General features: G+C 41.9%; 1 protein-coding gene across 2 annotated transcripts in view; it reads left to right on the forward strand.

Moving 5' to 3' along the window:
- USP10 (ubiquitin specific peptidase 10) overlaps window positions 1-22,191 on the forward strand; it is a 333,623-nt gene that overhangs the window by 102,252 nt on the left and 209,180 nt on the right. For both annotated transcript variants that reach the window (XM_085638327.1, XM_085638328.1), the window contains 2 exons: window positions 14,922-15,013; window positions 21,395-21,504. In XM_085638327.1, coding sequence (XP_085494453.1) covers window positions 14,922-15,013; window positions 21,395-21,504 — 202 coding nt within the window. The remainder of the gene's footprint in view (window positions 1-14,921; window positions 15,014-21,394; window positions 21,505-22,191) is intronic.

Here is a 22,191-nt window from a genome sequence, read left to right on the forward strand (position 1 = left end):
TCAATCACAGCATCCTTCAACCCACTAGTTAGTGGGGAATGTGAAGTGCTGGATTTCTGTTTTTCTCACACCACTACACATTTAGAGGCACCCTCATCTATGGGCCTCCGGGCCCGAGTGGACGGTTTCTAACTCAAGCAGGTTGTATACTGGAAAACGGGATAAGTGCCAATTCCTACACAGTATTGGGAGATTTTAACTTCCATCTGGAGTTGCTTTCAGATCTAGACACCATCAGCTTTCTGGACCTGATGAATGGCGGAAGTTTAGAGCAACTGGTGACAGGCGCCACTCACCAGGCAGGTCACACATTAGACTGCATTTTCTCTAATTATCCACAGTTGAGATTTACGGGCCTTCTTCCCCATGTCTGGTCAGACCATAGGGCACTACTATTCTAGCTCACGGTCCCTGACCATGTTTATTCTAAACCACAAAGAAGAAAATATTTAGAGAAAAGCGCTTGCAACAAGGTAGAAGCCGAGGATTTACAGGAACTATTAACCTCAACCCTCACCACGTTACCTAGAGATCTGGATGAAGCAACCAGGTCTTACACCAACTGGCTGAAAGCAGCAGGGAGCAAGCTAGCGCGCAAAAAAATAATCTAGAGTATTTCACCAAGAGAATCAACTCGGCAAAAAACTTGTCGAAAGAACTTTTTAAAACTGTAACCACCCTGGCTCACCCAATATCTCTCCCACCATCCTGGCTAGTCAGGAACTGTGTAACAAAGTAGCGAAGTTCTTTTTTGACAAAGTTAATTCTATTTTCTTAACTTTCTCTGTCTCCACAACCAAAACCACTACTGAGCAGACGATTAGCCCCCGGGTAGATGATAGTAAGGTCTTTTCACTGCACAAACTTGCCCCTTTAACATTCTCGGACACTTTCAATCTTCTTACGAAAGTGAAATCAGGCTCCCCGTACGATCCATGCCCAGTATTCATAGTAACACTGACAGCTGAGCCAGTCTCACGTATTCTGACCTATCATAAAATCAATATATTCAGAGGGTTAGTTTCCTAGAGATTAGAAACAGGCATCCATTCTGCCCCTGCTCAAAAAACCTAGCCCGGATGCTAAAGACCCAAATAACTTCAGGCCCATATCCAGACTGACACACACTGCGAAAATCAGAGAGAAATATGAACACTCCACTCAATGTGTTTTTGCAAGAATCTTAGGCGCTGAACCCAAACCAGTATGGTTTCAGAGAGGGACACAGTACGGAGACAGCGCTCCTCAAATCCACAGAAGAGATTAGGACTATTTTGGATCAGGGAGGAAAGGCTGCATTGATTATGTTGGATCTTTCAGCGGCCTTTGATACAGTCCATCATGCCTTACTGATGGACTGATTGTACGAGATTGGAGTCCAGGGCACCGCCTGGAAACTTCTCAATTCCTTTCTTTCCAACAGAACTCAAATGGTTGCCCTGGGCGAATTCGAGGCCGAATCATTCTCACTGCCCTGTGGAGTGCCGCAGGGGTCTTTATTGAGTCAGACACTTTTTAACATTTGTGTCCTCATTGGCGCCCCTTATTGAATCCTTTGGCTTTAGTCTGACTTCTACGCTGACGACACCCAAATTGTTGTCCATATGGCCTGAGGTGTTCTTGGGAACTGCGTCCCGGCTCCAAGATTGTATGTATGCCATGGGGGTCTGGATGGCAGAAAATTGCCTGAAACTCCACTCCGGCAAAACGGAGGTTGTGCTGTTTGGCAATAACCCAAACGTTTGGACCTCTGACTGTTGGCTGGACACTTTGGGCCCCCTTCCCACTCCCAGTAGGAAGGTGAAGAACCTGGGAGTGTGGATTGATAACAATCTTAGCTTTAGGGACCATGTAAAAACAGTGGCGACATCGAATTCCTATATCCTGAGATCCTGTAGGAAAATAATGCCACTGCTCCCCAAAGACACGCAAAAAACTGTCATCACAACGTTAACAATGTCGAGATTGGATTATTATAACAGCCTATATCTGAATATCCAGGAAGGACTGATGAACAAATTACAGATCCTGCAGAACGCAACGGCCAGACTCCTGACTGGCATACCTAAATGCGCTTCTATCTCGGCTGAGATAAAAAAAACTCCACTGGCTGCCAGTTAGGAAGCGCACCCAGTTCAAAGCCTTCTGCTTGGTCTTCAAAGCCGTTCACGGAACTGGGACAGACTACCTATAACAGCGATTACACTGGTATGCACCGAAAAGACCTTTGAGGTCATCCGATGCAAAACTGGTGACGGTGCCATTTGTGAAAAAAGTCAAGTGAGGGGCAGAAGCTTTGTAGCCAACGCTGCCTAGGCATGGAACAGCCCACCATTACACCTCAGAAGTATGACCAATCTATTTGCCTTCAGGAAAGCATTAAAAACATGGCTTTTTATTAATTGATCTCATTGATACCTCTTCCACTTTAGCCTCCGGTTGGACTTCACATAGCGCCAGGACACCTTCGGGTAGCAGTAGTGCTCTATAAATGTCAATAACAATAACTTGACTGTATGACTGCCCTGAGCAGCTGTATTAGCAGACATTCCCCCAAGTGGAACTCAAGTAAAACTGAGGTTATACTATTTGACAATCTCTCTCCATCAAGGTTTCCTGCCTGGTGGCCCGACAGTCTGAGCACACCTCCTCACCCAGTGATAAAAGCTGAAAACCTAGGTTTATTGTGGATGATAAGCTCAGATAAGAGGCCCAGGTGTCTATGGTAGTGTCCTCTTCATTCTATGCCATCAAACCCTTAAGGAACATTTTCCCTCTTATCCCCAGAAACACCAGGAATATTGTGGTCTCTGCACTAGTAATGTCAAAGCTAGACTATTGTAACTGCTTGTATATGAACCTCCAGGTAAAACTACTTGGGAAGCTCCAGGCGGTGCAAAATGCAGCAGCCAGACTGATTCTGGACATTCCCAAATAGCAGTCGGTATCTTCAGGTATCTGGGAACTACACTGGATCCCAGTGCTGCAGCGAATTAAATTTAAGGCGCTCTGTGTGGCCCATAAGGCCTTGCATAGAGAAGGTCTGGAATTGTAATGGAAGGCTTTTTAATTGGCATACTCCAAACAGACTTCTTCGGTCAACTAGTGCTAGACTGATTACCACCACAAGAGTCAGAAAAGTGAACTGGGGAGGAAGGAGCTTCACTAACAGCACAGCCAGGCTGTGTAACTCTCATCCACTACATCCTCTGGGCCATACCCACCCTCCTTGCCTTCAGAAAAGAACTTAAGACATGACTATTTAATAACTAGTAATCTCCAGGCTCAGAATGCTTATATTCAGCTAGCGCCAAGACGCCTATGGGTAGACGTGTGATGTATAAGTCTGTATAACATAACATTTCTTAATCCTTTTTAGCGTCCCTCCCTGGTGTTCAGGGAGGGGATAGTTTATTTTAGTCTAAACATTTATACTTGAAGGTGGCCCTTCTGACCATTCTGTGCACTAAATGGTTGTCCATAGTCCTGCTTTTACCACGTCCGTTTTCTCTGCATCTCCTCTGAATGAAATTTTGGCTAGAAATGAGTACCTACAGTTGTACATTGGTAGTTACTTGGGTGTCTTAGGAGATGCGTTTTAGTGTCCAACATTTGCTCTTTACCAGTGTCTCTGTGGCCCTGAGGATATTGAGCTTTTCACTGTTTGTGGTGTAAACAGTTCAGTAGTCTTTCACCAAGTCCATGACCGTAGTTTCTTTCATAGAAAATGGGCATTAAACCTCTTTGTCATGAAGAAATTGTAGTGGCAAACAGTTGTGTACATGCAGTTTAGGCCTGTGCCTTTATTTTAGACATGCTGTAGCTGAATGTGTGCATGTTGATTTTCTCAGATGCATGCCACAGTTACAGGTGAGATATGATGAAGGCACACTGGCTTGTGATCATCGCCTGCCTAAATTATATATCCGAGTTTGTTAAAAGAAGCAAGTGTGTTAAATCTGGTTTATATTGGATAATACATAAACTATACTCCTAGGCAACTGCTGTGCAAGCCCATTGAATGCAACCAGAAGTCCAGATTCTATTTTGTAGTCCAATTTCAAAATGTTAATAGGAATTTGACCTAACCTAGTGCACAAATGTCTTCAGACCCCTCCTCCCCTCCAGTCAGTTCCTTATTCTCGCTGCAAATGAAGACTTTCTCCCTATCTAGGCATTGTTTTGTATGCTTAGAAAACGAAATTGCATTCCATTCTCTGGATAGGACTTTCTCTTTTCCCTTTTCAACTCCACCACCAAGACGGAAAAGTCATTAGTTCCTGCCAAACCTCAAGGATGCGCCTGGCGATCTTTTCTCAAGACCTATTCAGCACACCATTAAATTGGATATGTCCAGTATTAGTTTGTACGGCCAAGATTCAAGATAGGGAGCCAGCCCCAGATCACCCAGTTGACAATAGACTGTGCCTATGATTAGAACCTGAAAAAGCCCCAAGGTAGAAATAGGTCAGCGGCAGTTGGATTTCGCAGTCACACCAAGGTAAAGACAGTCACCCTGGATTTTCCATTGACATGTAGTTGACTGATATATGGTCTTGTAATACAGGCTTAATATATAAAGTCCTTGGTATTTATGTATTGTAAAGTGTGTGCAACTGATATTCTGGTTCACAAGAATGGTGCATTCCTCTTTGTATTTCGCATGTTTCAGTGCCAAATTTTTCCTGGGGTCTGAATATTTATTTCTTGGAAGCCCTTGGCATCTAGTGACAGTAATTAGATCAGTTGGAAGGCAAGCAAGGTTTTCTTCAGACTTACTCAAGCCTGCTGTTCAAAGAGACAATAGTTCTCATAACCCACCTTTTCTTTTTTGCTTACGGTCCATTACAATGTTTGTGAATGATTTCCAGATGTTCTCTAAATGCTTTTATGATAAAATTGATCGAAATAAAGTTTTACAAATTGATTTGCTTTTCCATCCTGCATTCTTTAAAGTTACTAAAAGTGTGGGTTGCTTAACAATCTAACTTCAAATTGCCATCACTTTGTCTTCATTGGGCATCATGCAGCCAGTGTAGTCACTTGTAATAGTTTTCATCTGGATAAATACCTAGGCATCAACAAGTCTTTCACTTGCTGGTTCAGCTAGGATGTCTCATGGCCATTTCATTGTGCACAGTTAGATATGCATTTGCATCCTCACTTCCAATAAGGTGTTCTCCTGCCTTTGTGTTGCTGTAGGACCAGTAGTAATTCTTTGCACTATCTTTCTGTGTTCTAGTAGTCAAAATCAAATACAGGTGGTTGCTTAAAGGCCCTGTACTGTCTGAACCTGACTTTCCTTGCTGATCTTCATGCATCCAGAAAGCTTTCAGTTTAGGGTTTCGTAGGGCTAGTGTCACAGTATTCAGAAACCTAGAATACATTAGTGAACAAGACCAGGCGTTATTTAATGATTGCATACATTAGAATCATAAATTGATAGCAGTATCTTTTAGTAAAAAAGTACACAATGGGAATTGAGTTCATAATGCTAGCAAAACTATTCTTGACATGAGTATTTTTAGGTGTGCCATCTGTTGGGGAACACTTGACATATGCCCATCGATGTTTGGTATGAATGTGGGGACGTACAGTTAGAATCTCATGCCTCCTGGTGCAGTTGAACTATCTGCCAAATTAAAATCGATTTCATAATGTATCTGTTGGACAATATCTAACTCTGTGCCTACAAGTCTTGCATACTCCTGAATGTCTTGTGTCAAATGAGGCCCATTAATTTGTGTGGGTGGAGTGATTCCTTCAGTAACTGTTTTGAATAGCCTTTGTTAAGCTACTTCTAAACAGGTAGAGAGAGACTTCCAAGGAGATTGAACCTAGAGTATGACTTTCTGACTGGTTGACATAATTGGTCCTTGTGGGGTAGAGTTTGTATAATGAGTTTTTATTGTTCCATTGTTTTTTTTTTTAATGCAAGTTTTGTGTTTTCACATTACAGGTAAGTAATATTTATTTTTTGTAATTGATTTTGTCACATGAGCAAAATGCAAGAAAAGAGGGGGAAGATGAAAGGGGGCAAACAAAATATAAACCAAAATTCCAAGTCTGAACTTACATGTTTGGCAAGGTTAACAAGTCAAAGGGTAAGATTAGTCATAAATATCTGGGTGGAGGAGAGAAATATAGAAATACTAATAGAATACTGCCTGGTCCTGAGGAGCAGCTAACTCCGCCAACCACCAATGAACTGGATCCCATATCCTGCCTAATCTGTTCCTCAAAGGGGCATTCTCAATTAGTACCATTTCCAACCAACTTCTATTCAATAATTCCTGCCACCAAATCCAGGGGTCAGGAGCCCCACTGGAGAGCCAAAATCTTGCCAGAACCAATCTATCTTAAGTAATAGTGAAAAAATATAACCCAAATAGACGGACCGGGATAGTTGGTGAATGTCCCAGCATGATTAGCTTTGGGTCAGCAATGATCCTCAACTGGGATAACCCCTAACTAGACACAGACAAATTCCCCAAAGAGATTTAATGCTGGACAACATGCAAAAACATGAAGGGCGTCCACCCCAGTACGTCCACAGTGAAAGCAGTGATTATTCGGCCAGAACTTCATAATATAAAGACCATGGGGAGTATAATACCAGTCGTTAATACATTTGAAATGGTGAACCTTAACACGAGAAACATTCAAAGCTGAGTGGACTAACATATTACTATACCTAAGATCTGCACAAGTAACTTCCCTGTTGAGTCAAATACTCTACTTATGAGCCTTCTCCTGAAACACGTCATCCCTCTGGTGATAGGATGAAAGATAAACTAGTTTATAGACCAGCCATATCTTTCTCTTGAGTGGAGCCTTCCTAATGAGATCCAAACAGGAACTGTTCACTAGGCCTGGGCTAAATTTCCGTTCCGCTCGCGGAAATTACGATAATTTGACATTTTCGCGTTCCGCGGAGAGCGCGAAAATGTCAATTTCCGCAGCTTAGCGATAATTTGTTTCTTGCTCGCGCTGTAAAATAAGACATTCTCGCGCGCGCGATCGCCTTACCTGAATCCCTGCGTTCGCCGACAAGTTTTCCCGATCCGGTCACGTTCTCCACGAGATGTTGGATTGTTGGTAGCCATTTGCGCTGTCTCGCGACAGTTCGCGCACCATTAACGTCATGCGTTCACGTCTTTCTTCTCGTGATCATGCACCGCGAGAAGAGTGAAAACAAGATGGCCGTGCCCGCGAGCAACCGCATGGGTAAGTTGGCGAGCCGCGACCACGCAGAAAATACCGCGAACTGGCGGGAAAAAAACTTCCGCATCTTCGCGATATTTCCGCGTGTTTGCGGAGATTTTTTACATTTTCGTGATAATTTGCGAAAGTCGCTTTCGCAAATTCCGCCCACCCCTACTGTTCACACAACTCAAATCTGCTTCCTTAAGACTAAAATAAAAATTATGTATCTGAAAAAGGCTGTTGCCGGAAGAGGGACCCTTTTTCTGTAAATTGGCAAATAAAGAGAGAACAAACCAACGAATAGTTGACCTAATGTCAAGAGATTGACTTTTCATAGGTATCCATAAACCCCTCCTAAATACACTCTGGAAAAATTCAGATGACCAAAATATGTAAACTTATTAAAAGTGTGACATCATAAAATATTCTCCTGAAGGAATCCCAAATAAGATCAGACTTTTAGCGTCTTAAACTGTGTACATTTAAAATATATAGTACTAACCGAAGTTGTGAGAAGGATGTCCAATAATAGAACCTAAGAACTGGAAGTGAAAGCCCTCCCTCTTCCTTTCGACTGCTGCAGGAATTGAATCTTACACCGGTCCTTCCGGTATGACCAGATAAACTTCTGCCATAATGACTCAATTTCCATTAAGAAAGCAAATGGTAAAAAAGTGGGATTCAATGAAAAAAGATATAGAGGAAGGATAATCATTTTAATAAGATTGCAGCGGCCAATGAGCCCCAAATGTAAGCGGTTACATTTAAGAAACACCTTAATTGAGTGTTAAAACAGCTTACCGTAGTTGTTTTATATGATCTCCAGATTGTAGAGTTAAGGTGCCCCCAGATATACCAAAGACTGTACCCATCTCTTGTCCTGATCTGGAGGGACCACTTTAGCTAAAAAATGGGTCATTTCCTGGTTCAATGTGTAGCCTGCGACTGCTCCAAATGACTGAGCCGCGTCCACCAATGCCAGTCCAGAAAGGCTGTCACATACGTAAGCTAAAATCTTCACTTCAAAATGAAGTCTAAGGGGTTGTATCTCAAACGTTTGTTGGAGAGAATGAATAAATGGTTCAGTGCAGATAGCGAATAACTGAGGGGAGAGTGGATACCCCTGTCCGGTCCCAAGGTGAATAGAAATGAGATCTGTTTGGTCTCCCCCACTACATAGCCTAGCCTTGAGACCCGAATAGAGATGTCTAACTCTTGAGATAAACACTGGTCTGTATCTATGACCGCCCCCAGAGGAAGGGCCTGGAGACACTATCAAAGGCCTTCTCTGTGTCCAAACATATACCGAGTGACTCACCCGCAACTGAGGCTACCTCCAAATCCATAATAAAAGTATTAACGTGAGATGTGTCCCGTCCTGGGATAAAACCATGCATGTTTGTATCTACCAGATCATCAATGATACCAGACAGCCGATTTGAGTTGATGGATCTTTGAATCTGCATTAATTAGCTAGAGAGAATCACAAAGTGTGGGATCTTTTCCCTTGGGGATTATAGCAATATTTGTCTCCCTCCATGACTCGGGAACCCTTTCCAACGAATCAAAATATTTAAACAAATCCTTCAAAACTGGTTTTAAGTGCTGCGGAAAAGTTACATAGAATTCTAATAGTATCTGGTCAGGACCCGAAGCTTTCTCTCTGGCCAGAGAGCTAATGGCAACCTTGACTTCCCCAAGGGTAATGGGTAACCAACTTGAATTGCTGAATACGGGTTGCCTTACGCTAGAGATGCTGCTGGCTAAATCGAGATATATCCTTCGGGGAGAATGAGCAGTCCTCTCTGTACAAGTCTTGATATAACTTGTGAAAGACTTCACAAATTCCTACAAGGTCAGTAACTAGGGACCCAGTCTCATCCATGATTTGCCGAATACTGTTAGAGCTAGATCTATCACTCACCCTAAATAATAAAATACAACCCATTTCCTTACTATTCTCAAAATAGGTCCTCTGTCGAGCCCTCCTATTTTTAACCGCTCAGTCCCAAATTTGTTTCCCCAGAGAGGCTATATGAATAGTACCCTGCTCCCAGAGTCCTTCAGCCCGTGGCCCATCATTAACTTTTAAACAATAACACATCAGTTTCTAAATTACTAAGAGTGCCTTTTCAGGTAAGTGAATATTATTGAAGTTGCTATCCGCTCCTACATCGATCAGAATCTAAGCTGGAACACAGTAAGACATGCAAGTTTCTTACTCCATTAATAGTTGTATCAACATTCCTGGATCTCTAAAAGTAGATGGTAGGGGTGGCAGAGTGGGCTAAAGAACGGTGATGGATCAAACCCAGATCTGTTGACTGGGTGTGAGTGTTTGATTGGTTCTGATGCTCCGTCCATCACCACCCCCTTGTGTACCGCTTTGTTCGTCATAAGTTGGCAGGGTATGCTCCGACGTTGAGTCCCTTGCTCACTTTGCCACTGGATTCAAGCAAGCCTGGCTGAAGACTGCTGAAATGCCAGAAACCGGTCCTAGGAAGCTTGTTTCCGGTCCAGGGAAGGCATGGCTTGGCAGTTCGGGCTGGACTGTTCCCATGAGGCACAGGGTCAGACTGATTTGCATATGGCCATGTCTGAACTGGGGTGGCAGAGTGGGCTAAAGAACGGTGATGGATCAAACCCAGATCTGTTGACTGGGGGTGAGTGTTTAATTGGTTCTGATGCTCCGTCCATCACCACCCCCTTTTGTACCTCTAAAAGTAGATGACAGCAGGTGCAATCAGAAGAGAACTATCTGTTCTGTATTGAATCAAGAATAAATGTGGTAACGTGAACCGTGTACTAGCACTTTGAGTGATTGTGCAACTATTTGGATCCTAGTCAGTGTTTAGGGTAGATGCAGTGTGTGGAGTAGTGTGCTGTACTGGCCTTCATTCTCCAGGGGCGAAGTTCCAGAAGCCTGGTTTGGGCAATTGCTAGCGCTGCAGGGATTCAACTAGACCTTGTTCCTACAGTGTGCGAGCTTCATGGTGATCCCAATGCCGTTGTCATACCTCACCACCAGTCTGGCAATCGGGGTTGTTGTCCCGGCAGTCTTCCCTACAGTTCTCCCGCCAGCGTGCCAACCACTGTAGTTGTCTTGCTAGGTAGTATAGTTTTAAAGTCTGGGACCACCAGTGTCTGACCCCCGCTCTTCCATCGTGGGAAGTCACAACTTCGTCAGTGCTGTCCTTTTCCTGTCAGTGCCCCATATTAACTATTGGATCAGAGCATCAATATCTCAGAACACCACCTTCGGGCTCACGATTGGAAGGGAGTAAAAATAACATAGCAGTCTAGGGAGAATGATTCTTTGTCAGGGCTATTCTGCCCCTAACAGAGCGGGAGTGTCAGCCAAAAACAGACAGCTGGGTGTAGTGCTGCCACTGCAGCCTACATATTACCATCTAGAAGTTGATCCACTGAGTGATAGAGGCGGACTCTGAAATATTTGATCATGATAGGTTCCCCGTAGTTATTTATCCCCCAGTGCTTCAGCTGCTCCCCCCCCCCTCCCCCCCACAAAAAAAGCAGGCAGCAGCAGGAATGCAGTGTTTTTCCCAATTGACCTTTAACGTGGAGAGTTTTCCATATTGCTCCAGTGCACCAGGGCCTCCTTGGATGTATGCTGCAGAGCCTTGTGTATATAATAGCATGTCATTTGCATACAATGAGAGGTAAAGTGGGGTCCCATTGATACGGAGCCCTTGTATTGTGTTCCCTGGTGGATCACATTGGTCAGTGGTTCCAGTGCCAGGCCGAACAACATGGCAGGGTTCCCCTACCCACCCTGTAACTGTCTGATATAATAATGCCAGTATTCACTAGGGCAGTTGTGTTCATGAGGTTATTCGATTGTTGAGAAGTCTGGCCATTCAGATACTTTCTATGTCCTATGCAAAAAGAACAATTGATGGACAGAATGCAGAACAATGTCATACATTCACCCCAGTACAGATATCTGGGCCTAAATCCATCGTTTATTTTGCTCACCATGCCATTCCGGTTTGGACCCTGCGCCCAATGGGAACAGTCCAGCCTGAACTGCAAGGCCAGGTCCTCCCTGGACTGGAAACAAGCATTCTAGGACTGGTTTCGGGTTTTCAGCCCTCATCAGGGTATGCCCAGACATTGGTCCCGTGTTCACTGCACCACTGGATTCAAGCTAGCCTGGCTGATGCTCTGAAACCGGTCCCAGGATGCTTGTTTCTGGTCCAGGGAGGACCTGGCTTGGCAGTTTGGGCTGGACTGTTCCCATAAGAAACAGGGTCAAGACTGATTTGCATATGGCTGGGTCCAAACTGGGGTTGTGTGGTGAGCAAAAGAATGATGGATTAAACCCAGATCCTTGTTACTGGAGGTGACTGTATGCATTGTCCGGAATTCCGTCCATCAATTGTTTTTTTACTTTCTATGTCCTGCCTGAGGAAGTATGGACTAGGACATTTGCTGTTGCTTGCAAGGATATTGTGTTGAACAATGTGCTTGGAGCCCACCCATTGCTTATGGCTTCGTTTGTGGGCTTGATTGTCACTCTCATTTGCTGCCTTCCAATTGGACAGCGTGAGGCGGTTCCAATTCCTCTTCTTTCGGGTGGAGCACGGACCAAGTTTCATCTTGATTGGGATCCTTTCGCTGGTGGCACTGTGATTGAGGGACAATCTTTTAAAATGTATTTTCTTTCCTCTTGCCCTACTATCTTTGTTACTTCTTCCCTTCCCAACCGATCATGCTGCTTCATTCTCTCCCACCCCCCCTGCCAGTGTTGCTTATTCCCATTCCACCACCCACTGTCTGTGTTGCTTATTTCCATTCCACCCAATCTCTGTTGCTTATAGGTGCTTATTCGCCTCCTAACCCTCTCCTTCGCTCACACCTCTCGGCCCTATTGCGTATCCCCCCTTACAACTGTTACTTATTCCCTCTTCAACCCCCTTGTTCTCTCTTGCTTATCTTCTTCCATCTCTCCCCCCAGCACCCATAAGTGGAAAACATGCTATGACACAGCCTGTGCTGGCTGCTACATAGTTGTTCTTTTTTATTGTGTTGTTTTTTTTTTTAGACTGACCTGTTAGCCCTTCCTCTCACCCGCCCATTGTCTACCCTCACCCGATTGCCAATAGCTGGTTGTACTCTGCTTTATCTGGGTATTTTTGTAATACGCCTCACCTAATGTGAACTGGACTGTTAGATGGTGTAGCAATATCGTCTGGATGGTACACGTCCTACGAAGCCCACACTGATGGACCTGTGACTAGAGCTGCACTGTTTTGATGTCTCAAAGTGCTTCCTAAAATTTGACTGGTAAGTTAGATTTTACTGAAAGCTGCTAAATCTCTAAAGTCAGTCTGGCATTGCTCTCTGTTCTTAGTGACTAAAGGAGACTCTCACTTCAGTCTTGGTTTTCATGATCCTAGAGACTACCCCAGCTGCAAGTCAAATCCATGACCTACTTTGTTCTTCCAACGTAGTTAATCCTCAAATAAAGGAATGAAGTGGTCCAATATGAGCACCTTCTCGGTGCTTGGCTCCATTTCAGTCACAGCAAAACTGCCAGCTACAGACCCATTGTGCAATTTCCATTGCCCAGAATTTGAAGGTCTTTTTGAGAAACAGAAATCATTTTTTGTTGTCTGCTGCAATGTACATATCTTGTGGCTGACAAAGCACATACAATGTATTATCTTAACTGTTTGGCAACTTTGCGTGTGCATTAGCCTCTTATTTTGTCAAATTTTATGGAGCCCTCTTTGGGTTGGGGTTACTTCACATGTGGATTGAGGTGGAGACATGGCTTCGGAGCTAAATTGCCAATCGCGCTAAATTTCACTTTCTTATTCCGGCTTCTCCCCTTGATAGTCTCTCCCTCTTTTAGAGGGCTAATCTTTATCTGCCAGAAATGTGCAGTATGCTGGTTCATGTAGATTTGTGCCCTTCCCTGAGTTTAGAGTGATGCAGTAACTCTGCATTGATGCTGTAGTATCATATCAAGAAATAGCTAGGAATTAAGTCTGTGCAAGGCCGGTGGAAGTTGCCTACAAAGAAACATGTAGAAAAACGTTACCACACTGTTACAAAAATGAATTACCCTCATATTTCCAGATATGGAAGTAATGCTGACCAGTAGCATCATTACCATTCTTGCTTACCTCCAGGTTTTGTCCTGTTTGCTAAATAAGGTAAGTTGTGGGAACTAGGATAAATCAATACCTATGTAGTCTTTCCTTGAAAAGAAACAAAAGCATGTGTAAAACCTGTACATAAACAGATTTTGAGTTTTAAAATGTATTGTCTGTTGGGTCTAAAATTAATATTATGTATCCCTACTGTCATTTCTGGAGGATTCCAGCTTAGAGTTTTAAAACTGCTTGCTGCTTTGGAGAAATTAGCAGGTGTTACAGGGCAGTTTCTTAGTCCAGCCTACATGGGAACTTTTGGGGTTCCTCAAAAAGGTGTTGTATTCATGCATTGGTTCTCAAGTACGTTGTTGATCCACCTGTGATGAATAACTCCTAAGACAACATTCCACATGTTTTAAAAAATGACTGTAGACTGTACCATGCCCAGGTTGTACTAAAGTACTGTAATGCGCAGCATTGCAATGATAACTTGCTTACATTGTATTGCCTAGATTAATCTGTTATTTACTGTCTGCATCCCATGTTGGACGTAGATCAAGAATCTTAGAAGAAAAACCCATCAAGACTGCTTTCCTGTTGTACTCTTAGGTTCAAAACAATTGCCTGTTGCACTGTACGCATTCTGAGCTTGGTGTCAAGGCTCTGGTCAAAGGATATCTTTGTGTTCCAAACAATGGCTTAAACTTGTGGTGTCTAGAGGGAAGAATAATAGTTGATGTTCATTCGACTGTCCAATGTTCCATGAAGCTACTTGGGAATGATTTCAGTGTAATTTCCTTGAGGGTCAGAAGCAGAATGTTAAAGATGTAGGTACTTTTTTTGGGTTTAGCAGATGTTTGAGCCACCCTACCTATTTAGTGTGGTTCAAATGCTTGCAAATCATTTTGATCAGAGATGTTCAAGCAAGATACTTGTTGTACTCCTGCTTAAGACGTTGGTTAACAACCAGTGCTGGCTGGTAGCCCTTTAAATATTTACAGGAGCAGCCATTTTTTGGATCAAAAGTGCATTATCTTGTGTTCACTGTTTTGGAAGTTCATGTGAAAAGGTAAGTCCAGCTCCATTTCTTTCCTTCCTTACAGTACAGACCTGTACAGGCAATCTTCAGCTCCCACCAAAGCTGTTTTCCAATGAAGATTTGACCTGCATACAGTTGATAAGTTGCTCATTGGAGGACAGCTTTGTATGTTGTTGCTATCCATATCCATTACCATATCAGTTGGAGTATCCCTTTCCCTAATCAACCAACACTGGATGTTTCAAAGATTTACAGTGCCTAGAAAAATCCAGCAGTCCCTAGACAAAACTGTTGAACGTTCTTTATAAATATTAGTTTCTTTACAACCTTGAAATACATGCTTCTGCATTTAGAGTAATTTGTGCTAACTTGAACACTTAATTTTGCTTTGGGGTCTAGCTGGTAAGGTCCATCTAGCCGTATTTAGTACCAGTAACATTTTATTTTGCAAATGCTTCTCTCAAGACTTCTGATTCGTTTATGGATTTTTCAAGCTCGAGTTGTCAATTGTTATAATTTGATTTGATGATACAAATATATTCTTAATTCAACAGAATTGTTGGAAGATATAAAATTAATACACAAGCCTGTGTCCTTACAACCACGGGGGCTGATCAACAAAGGAAACTGGTGCTATATCAACGCTGTATCCTTGTCTGTGGGCCAGTGAAAAGAAACTGAAACAAGTTGGTGTTTTTAGTCTGTATACTGTTTCTGAGATGCACAATGTGACATTGTATGGTTTTCAGATATGAGCTGCCTCAAAAATGGACAGTTGTGGTGCTCTCTAAAATTCATGTTTTGCGTAAGGCGTTCAATTGTCTGCTGCCTTGAGTGCAAATAGAAAAGAGCCAGACTCATCCTAATTCTTTCCCGTTGTTATAATGTGTCACCAGACATTGCTGCATATAATCACTCTTTAAATCATTGTAGTAATGTCTTCTGTTTTGTCTGGTTTTCACATGCAGATTTCATGTCCTCTTGCTGCCTAACGTTTTTTATTCATTGTGTGGTTGTAGAAGTTCACACTTCATAAATATTTGAACAGGCCTCATTAGTTAAATGGATAAGTCACTATGCATTTCTTACAAGACCACTAAAAACCTGAGATGATCCATCTCTCAATATCTGCCTTCTTGGTCACCTGGACGGAAAGCCTACAGTTTGCCAATATCAAGAGTTTAATTGTAAAATATTGAAACCTATTAGGGGAAAAAACTTAGCCATAGTACCAATTGCTTACTTAGTTTGTTCCTGTTTATTCTATTTATGTGAGCTGAATTTTTGTTTCTCTAATAATTGCCCATTTATTAGTATTATTTAGGAGTCTCCTTAAGACTTTTCTGCGGATGTCCACTTTCCCTAGATCAGATTGAATATTTACTAACCACGTAATCCAAGACTAGAAACACAGCTACGAGTGGTGGGTTCATTGTTCTGAACACGGTTCTTTTATTATTGAAAACTTACTTCTATTTTTTTATTTAAGTATTTATATAGCGCACATCTACCCAGGGGCGTCGAGGAAGAATCGGCACATAGTGTAAACTGAATGTAATGTTTCCAGTCCTTACGCGAGGTTACAGAGTAAAGAGCCATGTCTTTAGACCCTTCCTAAAGGATAGCAAATCGGAGGCATTTCTCAAATCAAATGGTAGCTTATTCCACCATCTTGTAGTAATGCTGAAGAAACTTTTACCACCCCATCTCTGAAGACGGAAAGTGGGTTTGGCAATTAACTTCAGTGAAGTCGACCGAAGTGTTTATCCAGGGATATGCCATTGAAAGTGCTTTATCAGGTAGCTGGGACCTGAATTTTGTAATGCTTTAAAGGCAATGCATAAGGCTTTAAACCTTATGCGCTTCTCCATAGGTAGCCAGTGCAGAGTGCACTTCTAAAAATGTGCTGTAAGTTGCTGTTAAGCAATGCATGAGAAGAAAGAAAAAAACTGTGGTAGCTCAGATCTGTGGTTCATCGAAGTGTAAAACCTTCCTCCTAAAGTCCTCAAATATTTTCACCTACATGTACTTCTATGTTGTACAGTACCACCAATCTCTGCCGCTGGCAACATTACCATGCAATTGATTGGGTGACCATTGAATCCATGATAAAGCGATATGGACATTGAAATAGCACATCCAGTGCTGTGTGAGATATAGTTTCTGCAGTTTGGACCGCTATATTTTTTTAACCCATGCTGGCAGTAATAGGAGCCATCTACCAACATTCTAGATAAATGGCTCCTGAGACCGGGTATAATTTGTGTGGTGTAACTCAACCTTCCCTATAGCTTTGGGCTACACATCCCAGGGCTGCAGAGATCTTTAGCAACACCGTGTTTTGGTCTCTGAAAACACACAAATAACCACCACAACACAAGTGCATCTAATCTGAATGAGCAGTTACAGAGTTAGATGGCAAATTGCTTGTGGCAAAAGACAAAGATGGGGAACTTGTCTTGGGTTATGTGGATTGCATTATCTTCTCTTACAATTATAGAACATTCACAGGAAATGTGCTAGGCTTAAATTACATAGCAACTCGTGAGAGGTCTTGTCGTGTGGCAGGTTTTGTTTCCATAATACATGCAAGCCAGGCCATTTCATATGCCAACATGAAAGCACAATCTGTGTGTTTGACAGAAATGGGGCGTAGAAATCAATATTCTGATCAGTAATGCTAAGCTTGTGCAAGAACTGTAACTTTACATTAGTCGCGCTAACAAAACCGAACTGAAAATGTTCTACTCTCTGCACAGCTGTGAGTAGTGATTAGAAGTACAAGGTCATCCTGCCTCATTCAAATCAGACTTGGAAGGAAATATAAATCACTGTTTGCTTGCTTTCTGTGTACCTTTGCAGCAGAGGCATTGCTAGTATTCCAGAGCAATGGTATGAGTAATTGTTCATGCGTCACCCCCCCCCTTAAAAAAAAGAATAATTTGAGGATATAGTATAAAGAGTTGTAAGGATTTGGGAATGTGGACACGGGGACAGATTGCAAAGGGGACATGCCGAAGTGCTGATAGCGGACTGCAATCCTTGTAGCTTCATAAGGTGTTCAGGCATATTTGCATGCCTTGGCTTAGTAGAAATGTGAGTTCTAATTGCCATTCAGTAGCTATAACATTTCTGAGACTGAGAACACACCGATTAGGTAGTGACTGGAGTAATCAAGTAAGGAATGTAGGGATGTATGATGAAATACGCTTTTAATTTTCCTTATTTTCGTTTTGTTTCATATTATGACTGCTATGATTACCATCATTCTGATACACAAGCTGTATGGACGAAGAGTCCATAATTAACTGTATATTGCAAAATACCAACTGCTCAGTCTTGGGTGGGAATCTGTATCTCTAAAGAATACTACTCCCGGCTTTGAGTTACTCTAAAAGGGCTTTCTGACTCCTAGCACTGCTTATTTGAATAAGCATAACTTATGATAGATGGGAGTAATAGGCACTTGCCAGTTATCTTTCTCTCTGAAGACCTGCTGCTGCTTATTCTTCCTGGGGCTTAAGCGATCTTTGTGTGTGCGCCCCCCCCCCTCCCGGCCCCCCCCCCCGCCAAGAGGAGGGGTTAACAAAATGGTGCCCAATGCGGGACTTCAACCCTTTAGGGCCCACAGGGGGCTCAGACTGTGGAGATCAGCTCAACGCACTACTGTCTGCATGTTTGTAAGCTGTTAAAATAATCCTTGGTTATGAAAGAGTGTTTGAAAGAGGGCACGTAAAAGGAATATTGCCAAATCTGGATGGCTAATGTTTCAGTGATGGGGAAAGGTATAGTCTGAAATTGAATGGGCAAGATGGCGTTTAGGTTTAAAGTTGGTATAGCCAATATGGCACAGTTAGCAACATTTCAAGAGTTATACTGTCTGTTCCAAACAGATTGTCTTGGATTTGTCCAGAAGAAGCCACAATCCTTTAAAATAATGCTGCCATCTTAATCTTATGGAAGGCAAAAAAAGAGAAGCTTGGTCTTCTCTGCCCTAACCTAAGGCCTTTTTGTGCTTTACAGATGTTGAAAGCTGCCAAGCACCTCTTGGATGAGGCTTTTCCCACATAGCCTCGTCACATATATATGAATGTTATACTAGAGCCTGTTGTGCTGTAATTTAACTTTTGGGGTGTCGTGGGAGATTAGCGGGCATGGAGATGGGGAGTTGGCCAGTTTATTTATCAGAACTTCCTTATTTTGCCATCAAGTATAGATTTTTTTCTACTCCCACAAACTGTTGTAGCTTACTCTTTACTTGCCCTCGTACTTAACCATCATGTGTTATTTCAGGGAAACCATTTTGTTTTTGCTAGGGTGGAAAAGGTCCTTATAGGAACAATTCTTTTTTAGTACTGCCACCATCCATATTTAATGTTCATGTGGTTTTAAAGGTTTTACAAAGTTTGTCTCGAAAGTGACATGCCTTAATATTTAAAGTGTTGATACAAAATAATTATGTTGTCACATATATACGCCTATCTAAGTGAATTGCACTAATCAAAGACAAATCAGTTTTCCAATTATATGAAGTTCTGATCAATAACCTGTTTGTGGAGATTATACGAACTAAAAGATGCAATTGTAAACTTAACTCTATTTTATTCATGTAGGTTTCTTGGATTAAAGTGAGGTTCAATCTCTGTACCCTAGCTCCTTTATATCATCTCACCCAACCAATTAATCAAATGAATTGATATGCCTATACTTAGAATGAGAAAATAAAGCAGAAGTAATATCTCAGATTGGTAAAGGCAGCGTATGCTGTACTAGAATTTAAATGTGTCATCAACAAGCTTTGCACGAATCTCTGCCGTAGGTTTTGCTACAAACCCAGTGTTTTTGGTAGGATAGTGTTTAAGTTTCGCAGATCCATAACTAGTGTAATGCATTTTGAAAAATGTTTTCTCAGACTCTTCAGTACATCAGTATTTTGACTATGCACTTGAAACTAAACTAAAACTGGTCAGCATTTAAGTACGGACACCTGAAAGTTTGAGCTTAACCTTTTAAAGGTGGAGATCTGGTTTCTTAAGCCATATCCTTCTATGCAACTCTAATTCCTTCACACTTTTTGTTCTAATTCGTTTTCAAAAAATGTGTAACCTAATCTGTAAATAGAATCGCTTCGCTTCACTTCGCACGCGCGCTGCATCGCATTTTGCGATGCAGCGCACGCAACGAAATTCGTTTTATTTATTTAAATGTGTTCGTACCTCCGTTCATCCATATTCCGGTGTTTACATTTCCCCACCCTGCCCCTCCCCCGCCCCGCCTCACTGCCCCACCGAACTCCCTCCACGAGCCGCTACTGAATTTGGAGTTACTATATTTTTATGAAAATGTCCAACAAAGCAGTGTGGTTCACGTTAAATAAAAACTACGTTAATACCAGTTTTACTCGGTTAATCAAAGCTTTTGTGAAAAGTTGTTTCCACCTGCTTTTTGGTATCCCAGTTTGAGCAGCTCATGCTGTTCAATATGACTTGTTAACATTGACAGCAAATTATCCAATAACATTGTGTCCGAATACTTAATTAGTATACTAGTGTATTTTTAGAATACCAGGTTAAATTCAGAAAATGATGCCTAGAAACACAAACTTACCTTGGTTTTCTTTTGACAATGGTTATTTTAGCAACCTCTCTCCAGGTATGACATACATGAATGCAGGGGATTGCTTGGGTGCTCAGTCTCTCCAATTAGTATTCTTTACCATCACAGCCTTTATAAAGCAGATGATACAGAAACAGTATCATTGATCCTGAATGACTCCGTGATCAAAATTGCCATATTTATGGATGTTACTGTGGCAGATGTTCTCTTGCTCGTATTACAACTTGAAAACAATTTGAAGTTGCTTCATCTTAATTTGCTTCAAACAGTGGTTTAGGTAATAGAAATAATTAGCAGCTTGTCAATGCAAATGTTCTGTGTTAGCATTCTCCCTACATTAAAAAGACCTTGAAAAACCTGTGTACATCTGGGCTCCAATTATGGCAATATGATCTAATATCAATAATATATCAAAGTTTGCCACCATTTCTTAAGGAGAATAGTTTTATAGAATACAGCATATTTCTCAAGTTAACATCTTTTGACTTTTGTATTTCTTTGTCTATAATGCAATTTTTTAAAAGCTACAAAGAGACTGCATACATGTTATTACGAGATCAAATAGCTAGTGGATCCTGCAAGTTGAAGAAGCGTCTTCAGCATGTTTACTAGTGTAATCAACTTTGAAAATTGTCTGTATATAAGATTGTTGCATTCATGGACATATTGCTGGTGATAAACTAGTGGGAAACTAGATTCTCACATATGATAAAGTTCTTACACAAGCACCCAGAATCTCATAAATCAATACAGCATAAGGATGAGTTTTTCCATCCTGGAATTCTCTCCCATTGCCTGATGGACTCTTTCATGGCCCGACTTGATCACGCATGCCAACACAGCCCAACTCACACAGGTACGTGGTCACCGTTGGGAGCATTGTAGTGGGAGGCAGAAGTCAGTTTGTCTGTTCTAAAGCACTCCTTATGATTCCTCCTCCCTCCCTCCATCAGAGGAAAATGTGTCAAGAGGAAGTGACAAACTCCCATGAAAAGGAACGGGCTGTGGAACCCTTTGCAAGTTGAGGTTCCTAAGGTGACGCATTTTTTTAGTCTAACTTGCAGGTCCGGCTTCAGTGGTACAGCATTATTGCAGTTGAGGAGGTTTACAGTATATAATGTAATTAAAGGAGCTAATGCACTTTGTTAGGAATGCAGGGTTAAGCCAAAGTAGAATTTTGAGAGCAGTAACTAAGTCCTGCTCATTGCTTTGTAGTTTGACAGTAGGCTTGCTTGTTACTGAGGTAATTTCCCATTTACTCTGTTATGTATTATTCTAAGTGTTTACTAGGCAAGATCTTGCAGACATGTGCCCAGGGCACCTTTTAAAATTGTTGAAAGCTTTGGCTATTGTTTTTTTCACAGTGGGACATTTAATGATTATGGAATGGTTCCTTAATACTGTTCTCTAGACATTGCAGGCTCTGGTTGCTTGTCCTCCGATGTATCACCTTATGAAGTCCATTCCAATGTACACGAAAGCGCAACGGCCATGCACGTCGACACCAATGATAGACAGTTTGTAAGTAACCAATTGCCGAATCTTACAGTAGCATACTTTTCTTTTATGAATTTATATCAAGTACTTTGAAAACAAACCTATAACTTAATTTATGCTTGTTTAACTGTTTCATATCCTTTTTTGTATCTGACTTTATTTTTTATAAGGGAATTGATTTGATAAAAACAATGCTAGACCACTCCATAGGCCTAGTGTACTCTTTGATTGAGGATTTTGGGTCTTATTGAATGGATGCCTATGTATCATCTCAAATTGCAACAGTTGGGAGGTTATAGAAGTCTTGGTCTCTTGACCTTGTGCATGCAAGAGGGTTATTTGGCCAGACTAAAGATGTGGACTGTTTGGCATTTGGCTCTACTGTCAAAAATCACATTTTTGCATCTATGGAGCTGGGATCTGGAGCACCATCCCTGTATCTATAAGGAGTGGCGTCACACTGCTCCAGTTTAAGAGTTGAACACTCACCTCTTTCATGAACAATACATCACAGTGCATTAACCTGCTACCTCTCCCAAGTCATTGACTTCATGCTGGGCTTTGACCATAGACAATGCTAGGTTCACACTATAGCAATATCATATAAATATATACTTAATACACTTGCAATATTAATTAACGCCCGCATCCTCACCCAATTTCATTGTTGTCCTTTCTGACACTAACTGTCTTCCACAGTTAGAAATCCTG

This window comes from Triturus cristatus, chromosome 12 (assembly GCF_964204655.1).
Source record: "Triturus cristatus chromosome 12, aTriCri1.1, whole genome shotgun sequence".
Classification (NCBI taxonomy): Eukaryota; Metazoa; Chordata; class Amphibia; order Caudata; family Salamandridae; genus Triturus; species Triturus cristatus.